Here is a 12,510-nt window from a genome sequence, read left to right as displayed (position 1 = left end):
CTGTGGATGAAATGCAGCTGTAGATTAACACTGGAGGCCTGAGAAGAGAGGCTATACTTGCTCCAGTGTAATATGATGTGATTACAGCCATGGGGCTGTGCTGACTTGCTCTCTGAGTGGAGGTGAAAATCCCTAGCTCTGGCTGCAGATGAGGTGTTCTTAGAGGGGTAAGCGACTAGGTACTTCTTTAATGGCAGAGCCTTCCCAAAACCTGAGTGGTATGTTTTATTGAGCCTTATGGGTACAGTCTGAAACATCTGAAAATACAAGTTGCTGGGTTTTGAGTGACAAGTTATCTTTCTGGAAAGGATACTCTATTCATAGTTTGTCCATGGTCCTTCCTGGCATCATAGGAAAAGAGTTTTATTTTCCTTCTAGTACGTAAGTGTAATGCTTTAATAAGAAATAAACTAAAATAAAAGTTTTTTTTTAAAAAAAAAAAGCCTGTAGAATTACTGCCACAATTCCAATAGCTACGACAGATCCATTGGAGCCAAAAATCTGTTTGAAATGTTTTTGCTGTTTCTATAGAGAAGTGTGTGATGCTGACTTATATGTTATTAACAAGTTTTAGAAGGTATTGGAAAGGTGAGCATTGTCAGGAAAACTTCATGAGAGAAACATAATTCTCTGAGAAGCCAGCAAATGAGATTTTGCAATGGGAATATTGGCTGGATATCAGAAGAATACTTTTTTAGCAGTGGAAACTTTTGGAACTTTGAGGTAGAGCAGATCTTAGCTATGTCTCTCAGAGATAATCACTGAAATCCTAGAATTTGACTCATTCAAGAATGAGAACGGTAATTGTAGGTGCATTCTACATTGCCAAAAAGAAATGTTGTATAGCACACTCATGGCAGTAGATATTTCATATGCTGAGAAACAGAATGTTATGCTGATTTTTATCTCAGATATGCTCATTTCACTGCAGGTGATGTTACCTGGTACAGGAGTACTCTGGAGGCTCCTGTAGAAATATGTGACTGTTTCTAATTTGTGTCTGCCCTTAATACTGAATTTCAGAGAGGGCAAGAGCAGGGGAATACATAGAGATTGAAGTTCAGCAGCAGTTTTTGCAGTATGCCTGCAATATTTGCAGATAACACCAAGCTGAGTGGTACAGTTGAGAAGACACAAAAAGGGGATGCCATCCAGAGGGACCTGGAGAAAACTTGAGAAGTGGGCCCACATGAACCTCATGAAGATCAACAAGGCCAAGTGTAAGGTGTTGCACATAGGTCAGGGCAATCCCAGACATCATCAGTACAGATTCGGAGATACATGGATTGAAAGACTTGGGGGTCCTGGTGGATGAAAAATTACATGAGCTGGCAGTGCATGCTCGCAGCCCAGAAAGTTGGTCATATCCTGGGCTGCATCAAAAGAAGCATGACCAGCAGGTTAAGGGAGGTGGTTCTCCCTCTCCATTTTGCCTTCGTGAGACCTCACCCAGAATGCTGTGTTCAGTTCTGAGGCCTTAGCACAAGGACAGGGACCTGTCAGAGCAGGTCCAGAGGAGGGCTACAAAAATGATCAGAGGGCTGGAGCACCTCTCCTACGAGGAGAGGCTGAGTAAGCTGGGGTTGTTAAGCGCTAGAGAAGAGAAGGGTCTGGTGAGACCTCTTTTACAGCCTTTCAGTACTTAAAGGGGGCTTTTAAAAAATCTCTCTCCTTCTTTCCTACAAGGGCTTATAGTGATAGGGCAAGGAGTAAAGGCTTTAGACTAAAAGATGGTAGACTTAGTTTAGGGTATAAGGAAGAAATTCTTCACTCAGAGGGTGGTGAGGCACTGGCATAGGTTGCCCAGAGAAGCTGTGAATGCCCCATCCCTGGAGGTGTTCAAGGCCAGGCTGGATGGGGCTTTGAGCAACCTGGTCTAATGGAAGGTGTCCCTGCCCATGGCAGGAAGGTTGGACTAGGTGATCTTTAAAGATCCCTTCCAAACCAAACCACTGCAGGAATCTATGATTTATTATTACTATTACTGTGTATTTTTTCAAAGTCAATTTATATATATGGCAATATGTGTTCCCTGCTATCATTTGATAGAGGATAGCCAAGAGTGTAAATGATTCTTGTGCCATTTAAAAGCAAAGTAACTGTGACAGTGATGTCTAGGAAAACAGTTGATTCTTGGGATGCAGGTACATTAAAGTTAAGGATCTGGAGTGATTGTAGTCATTTTTGACTGCCAAAAGGGAGGATCCCATCTCGCCAAACTCTGTTGCCACCATTGTCTTTTTTCTAGTCACACAGTTCTTCCTCTTGTGTGTTTTTCCACGAGCCGTTTCACTTCAGTGATGTGTTGGAAAACAGTACCAAAAAGAATAGTGGATTATTTTCACCTGGTTTACTGAGTTGAATCTGAAGGAAGAATTCATGCAGCAAACAGGAAGGTTGTCACTTGCCAGGGATGAGTGATATAAAGAGAAGGGAGTGGGAGACCTTCCCATTTCATCAGCACAAGACTTTAACAGACTGGCTTAACGTGATGTTCACGAAGCACAGATGATCTTTTTCAGTTTTCCATTTTGTGCTTGTGCCTGTCACTCCAGCCTTCCTGTATTTCCAAACAAACAGTTATTTGAAAATGGCTACAAAAGCTGTGTGGGCAATTAGTTTTAGAAACAAAGATTATTCGCCCAATCTTCTTCTATTGAATCTTCTGGTATATTAGAACCAGGCATTGATCAGAAAGGTGTACAAGAACAACCCTCTAGGTTTTGGTCTTAATGAGTCACCCACTCAACAGATGTAGGAACAGCATGTCCTAGGATGGCTAACTGCCCATTTAGTTTGTGGTTTACTCAGATTTGATATTGTCAGCTAAGCTAGATATAAAATTACATATTTATTTCTTTAAAGGACATTGCATCTTGGATAATCTAGAGTGCTGTCTTGAGTTACTGTAAGATAGTGCTAATGGTATATGATGCTTTTTTAGAATCAGAGATCCCTCTTTGATCTTGAGCATGCTACTTTGATGGAAAGTTTAGCTTGCTGATTAAGACAGTTTCACTGCAGTGTGAGGGAAAGCTGGTTGCAAATAGTTGAAAAGAAAGTAGATATTAAAGATGTATGTAGAGTATTGGAAAAAGAAATGGAGGAAAAGCAAGGTAACTGTCGATTTTCTGTGAAAGTCTCAAGAAAGTGATGGAAAAAAATAACATCAGGGAATTTGCTGCTTAAAGCTTTCCAGTTAAGAAGCTGAAGGAAATCATAGAAGCAGTATCTTGACAGTAGGAAGTTTGGATACTGGGAAATGCCTGATTTATTCTATGTATCTTGTCTTGGAGCAGAACAATAGTTCGCTGTCTTGCTTCTCCTGTACTCATCAACAAGTGATAAGAAATACCTTTGTCCATTTGCCCATTTACTGTTGCTTTTATACTGTTTTCAATATTATGATGACAGGGATTGGTTTCCCATACATCTAAAGGGTAAATACTTTACTCAAAACTTTACTTAGGCTTGTCTTCTGTTTTTGCCTAGTCTGTGAAAAGAAAATGTTGGGCTTGGCTCCAATTTTGGTACTTTAATTTGAAGGATCATCTTGGACCACCATGCTCTGAAAACTGCATTCCATAAGCGATTTATCTATTTCTGGGATAGATAGCTGGATGGATGTAGCACAGAAGCAGCTAAGCATACTGAGTGAAATCCCAATTTAATTGCAGACAGTGGTAAAGCACCCTTTGATTTCAATGGGGCCAAGGTTTCTCATGGCTGTTCTCAAAGGTCCCATGTCATAGAAAATGAGGAGAGGTAATCAAAAGTTGCATCAAAGTCACTCTAAAGAGAGACTAAAGTTTCTCTAAAATGAGAGGCTATTTTACTTCATTTGGTAATCAAAAAGAAATGCAGTTTATAGAATTATAAAATCAAGATTGTAATTTCATAAGCTATTCAGCACATTTAGCTTTAATATTGTTTTATTTATTAGCTTACATGTACAAAGATATTGCAAAGGTAAAGATTATGATTACAAATTACATAGATTGTGTTTGCAGTAAATGGTTTTGAGTAAGTGGAGAGTAGCGAAGTTACTGAAATGAAAGCAATGGAAAACATTTTGAGAAACATCTTCTGTTTTGGTACCATCTGTATTTAGGAAGCTCTATGCTAACGATTCTCCTTTTGTTCTTCTTGCAGCTAATTCCAGCCTTCTTGGAGGTGGAGGAGGTAAGCCTTTGCTTAATATTGTATTTATTCTTAAATAAATGTGAAATATCTTATATATGGAAAAGAAAAATTATTAGATGGGAAACCTCAGCAAAGTCAATAATGTTTCATACCATTAAGCAGCAGGGTTCGTGACTGCTGCTGGATTATTTTACTTCTCTGGATTCGGGTACAGCTGACCTGGGGCTAACCAAACTGGGTTATGTTATATTGTGTTTAAGTAATTAGGATTTTTATTTAAGTTACTTCAAGGGAACTTTGAATGTGTATTAAATAGTTTTTTTAAAATGTTACAAAATTAAAACAAGATAAAATGCTATTTTACTAAAGTAACAAGGTTTTATCTCTGCACTTTTTTTACTTGTTTGCTTACCTCATTCTGCTTGTGAGAATTATGAAGTAAATTTCAGTACAATTCTTTTGTGCGTGATGCTGCCAACATATCTACTAGTAAAAGAGAGAGGTACAAGTGTATATAGTGGCCATTGTTTCCAAATATGTTTTATTTTTGGAGATCAGTGCTGTTTGCTTTTTGCAATACTGCAGGACCATGGCCGTAAGAGCTAACATGAGTGTTACAATTCAGGAATAAAACCATGCAGTGCTTGATTTCAGTTTTCTGTTACTTACCCTGTCTCCCAGAGGGAAGTAAAAGAGCTCAGTTCTGGAAATTTCACAATGTAGGAGCAGTGCAGGCAGCTACTAATCTTTCTTCCTGGCTGGAGTTAAAAGGACTTGATGATCAGAGCTTACATATGCAAGGGTAAAGTAAAGGGCTCTGTTAAAAAAAAAAAAAAAGGAAAAAAAAAGATTGCTGTTGCTTGTGAGGCTGAGGATAATAAGTAAAAGCTTTTGTTTTAACAACCTTAACCGAATAAGCAGCTCTTATTTGTGAACCATGAACAGGGGATTGTCACATGAAAAGGTGTTTGACAACTGCACCAAGACATCTAAATAAAATTGTTCATATTTCTCAGCTGTGTATCTGGACGTTAAAGGTACAGAGAAGCCTTACCTGATAATCCTATTGGATTAATCTGTTTCTTTTGATTTTAGTTAGTTGCTTGCAGTATACCAAACTTTTCTTTGTTTAAAAGATAATCCTTTAAAAGGTAATCCTTCACTCGCGAGTCTTGTTCCCATGGAGCATACCTTCTCTCCAGTGCTTACTCCCAGCTGGAAATGTGAAAAAAAAATACATCAATGCAAATGTTCAAATTCCAATCAGGTTCCCAGAGCACTGTGGCTCCTAACAGGATTTGGTTATTGACTTTCAGTGGTATTTATTCAGCTGGACTGTACTTGAGAAGTTGATGTCCTTTCAGCGTGGCAGTCAGTGGTGTGGCTCTCCCTCTGTGGCAGAGGGGACTTTTCCTGTGTTTTATGGATCTTTTTTCTGCCTTCCCCACTGCTGCTCCACAGAGGACAGCCACACAGTTGGAAGGCTGATTTTGTCACCAGTCTGACCCGTGTTTCATTCGTTGACTGTGGGAAGTGAAGGATGCTTGCTCAAAGAACATAAATCACTTGTGAATCTGAAATAATTTTACTAAGGGAATGGGCAAGCAAGCAGCATCCCACAGATGAGTGGTACACTTGAATGTGGTGCCACATTGGTCCCTGCTGCCAAGCATGCCGGCTCTGGGAAAGTTTTTTTGTGGGTTCCACTTCCCCGTGACATCCAGTGTGGACTCTGGAGGGCTCAGGAATTCAAGAAGATTGCAGCAACGAGCAGTCGTACTGCTTCTTGGCCACAGGTTTATCTCAGTCCACATTCAGGTTTAAAATTATGTGCAACTAAGCAGCTCTCATGGATTTTTTTTTTTAGCAGCGGTCCCTGCTGCTAGCCAAAAAATGGGTTTAAATTTTGTGATCAAGTTGATTTATTGATAATATACATGTCAATTATACGTTCTAATGACTGGGTCTGGTACTGGGGAGAAAAAATAAAAGGAGATGAATAAGCAGCGAAAATGCCTCAGCCCTCTTTCCCGCCTCGGGGCCTCCCCTCAGGGCAGGTGGCGCACCGCTCGCTGAGGTGATGGCGGCGGCACAGGCGGTCGAGGTCAGGGTGCTGTTGCTCCTTTCTTCCCAGACTCACCTCTGTCCTCATGCCCTGGCATCATTTTTGGCTTTTGCCACCTTTTCTGAAATAAGTTTCCACAGCAATGCCAGAAACTCCTCCAGTGGGGTGAATTTGGGTGCGCAGTGGGTCCATGTAGTCTGTTGGGGAAGCGACCGCAGCTGGCCAGCAGCCCTGGCCCCCTGACAGAGGAGGTGTCCCTGCATCACCCTGCTTCCAGAAACCTGCAAATCATGCCCAGTGCAATCCCAGATCCTGTGGAGGATAACACTATGTCCTGTTGGATGCTGATGGAGGTAAAATACCCAAATTGTCTGCATTATTTATGGTTTGGAGTTGGATTGGTTACTGTTGCACTCTGGAGGGGCTGCGAGCCACCCTTAAGTAGGGTAGCCACCTCATCCTCTGTTCTTGTCACTGTAAATTGGGCTCAGTTAGGTTTTCCAAGTCTTTTCAGGAAAAAAATCCTGATAATTTCACTGTCAAAGTAGTCCTGACTTTGGCTATGCCCCTTCAGATGAGGGAAAGGTAAGCATGGTCCTTAGACTGGGGGTCACCCAGGGGAGCAGCAAATGGCGACCCGCAGCCATTACAGGCAGGTGAAGCCTGGGCCCCCACTGCTACAGCCTTGTGGAGAAAAAACTTGCTGTTGGCAATGTTCACTTCTCTGCATAAGGTTTCCTTTCCTTCTCAGTTGAAAGGTTTTGGTTTTAAAGTTCTAGATATGTTTTTTTTTTTTTACCTTTTCCAGAATTAAGCGGTAGCAGTAGTCTGTGTGCAATACAGCTAGTGAATTATTAAAACTTTATTATATATGTAAACACCAACATCTTCTTTTGATTGAGGATACTGAATATTTATGATAATGTATAATACAAGTATAGTTTCTCCATTAATGGGATTCAGATCTCTTCAGTAACGCCTGTTAATTAAATCTCTCTGTCACTGCTGGGGGTATGAATACATATCTTAGTTTTAGAGAAAATGAAAACCAGAAATTTCAGCTTGCTCAAGTTCATGCAAAAATGTTTTGTGATTTTGAGCTGCTTTTGAGCTGTTCTGTGTATGAAATCTTTCCACAATTGGACACAAAATAGTTGGAAATAATTGTTTGAAAACCCCGATCTAAAATTTACAAATTACTCAATACACGCGTTTCAAACAGCTTCTGGAGGAGAGCTTCTGAGGAACTCGGTGAGCAATGTTGTTGGTAAACACAGTGCACTTTGTTGTAAGTCCAGGTGCTGGTGGTTTGGGGCAGCTGCTCCTCATTCCTGTGTCACCTTGGAGTCACATCAGGGCATCAGCATACTTTGATTTCACAGAGCTGAAGTAATGATTTGTTCTTGCATTCCCAATTTGAATGATGTCTTTTTCATTTTTATGGATATTCGGAATGAAGAGATAAAAGTACAAAAGATACCAGAAACAATTTTTCACAGAACTGTTTAATCATAAAATCAAGAAACTCACAATAGAGTCGTGGAAGAATTTTTAGTTAATATACATGTCAAAGTTGTTTTTTTTTTTCTGCTTTTCACATAACTCTGAAGTTTCCTGGATTTTATTATGAATTTGGTGGGTAAGTCTTTTTTCTTTTTCTTTCTTTACTGTTTTTAATAATTGATTTTTAATTAGGAGGCATATTTCACTGTCAGGACTAGATTTATCACACATTCAGCATTTCACTGCCCCTATTAATTTGCACAGAGCATTATGACTTATTTGTGCATCATGTATTATTTGTCCCATTATGTTAAACTGTGCAAAGGTGAAAATTACTAAGAAAATTACCTGTATTAGGAGAAAGGGGAGGGAAAAAAAGCATTTGATACGCTGAGAGACGGGGATGCTTTTTTAAAATGCATTTTGAAGTTTTGGCTGTTCAGAAATCAAAACGCCCTTTTTTTGCATGGCAATTATTTCTTTACAGTCAGGTCTGGAGCTTTGTCAAGGAATGAAAGTATGTTATTTCATGTAGTGTGTTAAAGCAAAGTGAGCACGAGATGAAATCTCCCCTCCCCCTTGCTGTTTTGGATAGTCTGAGGTTTGGGGTTTTGTGCCCCCTTCCCAATTACCTCATTTTCAGTTATTTTCCTTGGGGTTCATTTTTCCTTTATTTCATTTTCTGACTGTAATCAAGTTCTTGTTGCATGCTAATTTCTGGATTGGCTTCCTTTCTTTGAGCTTAAATTGAGGGTATATATAAAACAGCAAGCTAGGGAATTTTTTTTCCTTATAAGATTTTGTTGCCTATATTCGAGTTGGGGAAGGAAACATCCCAGTTTAATTTGTCCTATGATGAATGTAATTTTTGTCAGCTCTGTACTTTAAAATGGTAATTTTGTCTTTAAAAACTGAGACGAGACGGGTTATATTTGCAGTCTTTTGGAAGCATTGTTTGGACACAGTTTAAGCTGGTTGCCCCGAAAGGTCTGTCTGCTTTTTTTGTCTCTTTGTTTGTTGGCCCATGTAATGATGTCTTTTCTGGGACTTTTTCTGGCGTGGAAAAAATTAATTCCAGTATAGCCGTAAGCATGTTAGCATATCTTAAATGTGGACCAGACCTACCTCTCCTGTCTGCCAAGATAGGGTTTGTAGGCACATCATTTTAAGCAACTGTTATGGCTTGGGGAACTTGCATGAGCTTGGTTCATGAACTTAGTATGGAATTGGGATTCTCTGTACAGGATCAGGTGGACTCTGCTTTGGAAGTGGGATTTGCTTGCCACCTCTGTTTGCCTTTACCTCCACTTCAGATTATAACAGTGGCAGCCCAAAAAATCTGTTTTCTCTTGCTGGAAAGAATCACAGAATCACAGAATTTCTAGGTTGGAAGAGACCTCAAGATCATCGAGTCCAACCTCTGACCTAACGCTAACAGTCCCCACTAAACCATACCCCTAAGCTCTACATCTAAACGTCTTTTAAAGACCTCCAGGGATGGTGACTCCACCACTTCCCTGGGCAGCCTGTTCCAATGTCTAACAACCCTTTCGGTAAAGAAGTTCTTCCTAACATCCAGCCTAAAACTCCCCTGGCACAACTTCAGCCCATTCCCCCTCGTCCTGTCACCAGGCACGTGGGAGAACAGGCCAACCCCCACCTCACTACAGCCTCCTTTGAGGTACCTGTAGAGAGCAATAAGGTCGCCCCTGAGCCTCCTTCTCTCCAGGCTGAACAAGCCCAGCTCCCTCAGCCACTCCTCGTAGGACTTGTTCTCCAGGCCCCTCACCAGCTTCGTCGCCCTTCTCTGGACCCGCTCAAGCACCTCGATGTCCTTCTTGTAGCGAGGGGCCCAAAACTGAACACAGTACTCGAGGTGCGGCCTCACCAAGCCGAGTACAGGGGGACAATCACCTCCCTAGCCTTGCTGGTCACACTGTTTCTGATACAAGCCAGGATGCCGTTGGCCTTCTTGGCCACCTGAGCACACTGCTGGCTCATATTCAGCCGACTGTCCACCATCACTCCCAGGTCCTTCTCTGCCTGGCAGCTCTCCAACCACTCATCTCCCAGCCTGTAGCTCTGCTTGGGGTTATTGCGCCCCAGGTGCAGGACCCGGCACTTGGCCTTGTTGAACTTCATGCAGTTGATCTCAGCCCATCGGTGCAGCCTATCCAGATCCTCCTGCAGAGCCTTCCTACCCTCGAGCAGATCGACACACGCACCTAGCTTGGTGTCATCTACAAACTTACTGAGGGTGCACTCAATGCCCTCGTCCAGATCATTGATGAAGATGTTAAAGAGGACCAGCCCCAGCACCAAGGCCTGGGGAACACCACTAGTGACTGGCCTCCAACTGGACTTGACTCCATTTACCACAACTCTTTGGGCCCGGCTATCCAGCCAGTTTCTAACCCAACAAAGCGTGCGCCAGTCCAAGCCAAGAGCAGCCAGTTTCTTGAGGAGAACGCTGTGGGAAATGGTGTCAAAAGCCTTGCTGAAGTCAAGGTAGACCACATCCACAGCCTTTCCCTCGTCCACCCAGCGCGTCACTTTGTCATAGAAGGAGATCAGGTTCGTCAAGCAGGACCTGCCTTCCATAAACCCATGCTGGCTGGGCCTGATCGCCTGCTTGCCCTGCAAGTGCCGCATGATGACTCTCAAGAGGATCTGCTCCATGAGCTTCCCTGGTACTGAGGTCAAACTGACAGGCCTGTAGTTTCCCGGGTCAGCCCTCCGGCCCTTCTTGTAGATGGGCGTCACATTCGCTAGCCGCCAGTCAGCTGGGACCTCCCCCGATAGCCAGGACTGCTGATAAATGATGGATAGGGGCTTGGCCAGCACCTCGGCCAGTTCTCTCAGTACCCTTGGGTGGATCCCATCCGGCCCCATCGACTTGTGCACATCCAAGTGCCGTAGCAGGTCACCAACCAGTTCTTCGTGGATGGTGAGGGCCACATCCTGCTCCCCATCCCCTTCCACCAGCTCAGGGTACTGGGTATCCAGAGAACAACCGGTATTGCCGCTAAAGACTGAGGCGAAGAAGGCGTTAAGCACCTCCACCTTTTCCTCATCTCTTGTAACTAAGTTTCCCCCTGCATCCAGTAAAGGATGGAGATTCTCCTTAGTCCTCCTTTTTGTGTTGATGTATTTATAAAAGCGTTTTTTGTTATCTTTAACGGCAGTAGCCAGATTGAGCTCCAGATGAGCTTTGGCCTTCCTAATTTTGTCCCTGCACAGCCTTACAACATCCTTATAGTCCTCCCTAGTGGCCTGCCCACTTTTCCAAAGATTATAAACCCTCTTTTTTCTCCTAAGATCAAGCCGCAATTCTCTGTTCAGCCAGGCTGGTCTTCTTCCCCGCCAGCTCATCTTTGGGTACGTGGGGACAGACCGTTCCTGCGCCATTAAGATTTCCCTCTTGAAGAGCGCCCAGCCTTCCTGGACCCCTCTGCCCTTCAAAAGAAATTACCCAGGCTGATTTCTATTCTGCAAGATGGGTTTATCAGGAGGGAAAAGAGCTGTTCTGTGTCCTTTTGCTGAGCCTGAGCCCAAAATCAGACCAAGGAGGAATTGGACTTTGTGCAAGGCTCAGAATACAACTTCAAAATGCAAGCAGCTATGGCAGGAATTTAATGAAATGTTCTTCCTCATCTGAACAGAGATGGAACACAAAGGGAGGAGCAATATTGACACATTTTTTCTAATTTGTTGTTGTTTTCTCAGCAAGTTGGTTTCTAGGCAGATGGCTGTCAGTATTTTTAGGGCTCGTTTGGGGCTTGGGGCTGAGCTAAGTGGCACAGGTGTCAGGGGAGCTGTAGGTGCCTGTATACGAGCATCCAGTGCCTGCGTATCTCCAAAATACAGGCATGAGTCATGCCGATGTGACACGGGGTTGGGTGGGCATCTGCACCTTTCCAGAGTGATGGCTGAGGCCCAGATGGGGCACTTGGTTTGGGGCAGCTGTAGTCCTCTAGGTACCAGGGTTTGAGCATCTGGATCGTACGGTTTGGGTCCAAATTGGTGGTGGAGTTTGTCTTCAGACGTGGGAATATCAGGTGTGTAGCACAACCATCCTGGCTGCTGCTACTGCTGTGCAAAAGAAGACGACTGCTGATAGTGATGTTTGCCAGCCATCCGGTCTATTAGTCAATTAATTGCAGGCTAATGAGTTCAAAATGCCAGTGTCAATAGTCAATAGTCAAATCCAGTCAATAGTGGCAGAAAAGAGCAGCTGACATAGGTACATTTTTTTTTAACATCCCTCTTCTTGGACAAGGATAAAGTTTTCATTCTCAGAGCCGTGACTTAGGTACAGTACTAATAATTTACAGCCATCTTCTGATGGTTAAATTTCTGAAGAAAAAAAAAGAGATTTTTCACTGTCTGAATAGTAACTTGACATCAACTTACGTGGCAAATAAATATTCATGAACTTGAGAAGTGAAAGTTGTTCCAAGGAAAATGGGAGGCAGGGATGAGACAACTTGCAAAGCACCCCATAATAATACAGAAAGAGAATACTTTAAATAGACTAGCCCTATGCTAGGACATTCAAAATGTAGAACAGGAAAAAGACAAGCCTGTTCCATCCTGAACCAGGATGAGATCTCTCTGTTTTGGATTTCACAGGGCTTGGGCTTGATATTTACATAATTCAAATGCAAGTGAAGCAAGGGTTTAAATCCAAAGTTCATATTTGTGTATGATGTGCGCATAACGTGAACGTATCCCTCAAGAGGAGAAGAACGAGTTTGAGAAAAGAGCACTGACAGAATTCTTTAATCAAGAAAATAAGC

General features: G+C 42.6%; 1 protein-coding gene and 1 long non-coding RNA gene across 5 annotated transcripts in view; one reads left to right on the top strand and one right to left on the bottom strand.

Moving 5' to 3' along the window:
- The window catches only part of MACROD2 (mono-ADP ribosylhydrolase 2), an 862,160-nt gene that overhangs the window by 172,840 nt on the left and 676,810 nt on the right, over nucleotides 1-12,510 (top strand). For 3 of the 4 annotated variants that reach the window (XM_027453320.3, XM_027453322.3, XM_013099839.4), the window contains exon 4: nucleotides 4,153-4,182. The exons of the other annotated variant lie outside the window; for it this stretch is intronic. In XM_027453320.3, coding sequence (XP_027309121.2) covers nucleotides 4,153-4,182 — 30 coding nt within the window. The remainder of the gene's footprint in view (nucleotides 1-4,152; nucleotides 4,183-12,510) is intronic. 4 annotated transcript variants of the gene reach the window in all.
- LOC140002082 (uncharacterized) lies at nucleotides 4,737-6,966 on the bottom strand. Its single transcript, XR_011807962.1, has 3 exons — nucleotides 6,284-6,966; nucleotides 5,198-5,358; nucleotides 4,737-4,960 (listed from the first exon to the last, which is right to left on the bottom strand). It is a non-coding gene; the product is annotated as an uncharacterized lncRNA (long non-coding RNA).

The sequence above is a fragment of the Anas platyrhynchos genome, chromosome 3 (genome assembly GCF_047663525.1).
Source record: "Anas platyrhynchos isolate ZD024472 breed Pekin duck chromosome 3, IASCAAS_PekinDuck_T2T, whole genome shotgun sequence".
In the NCBI taxonomy this organism is placed as follows: domain Eukaryota; kingdom Metazoa; phylum Chordata; class Aves; order Anseriformes; family Anatidae; genus Anas; species Anas platyrhynchos.
This window is presented reverse-complemented; position numbering and strand designations above follow the sequence as displayed.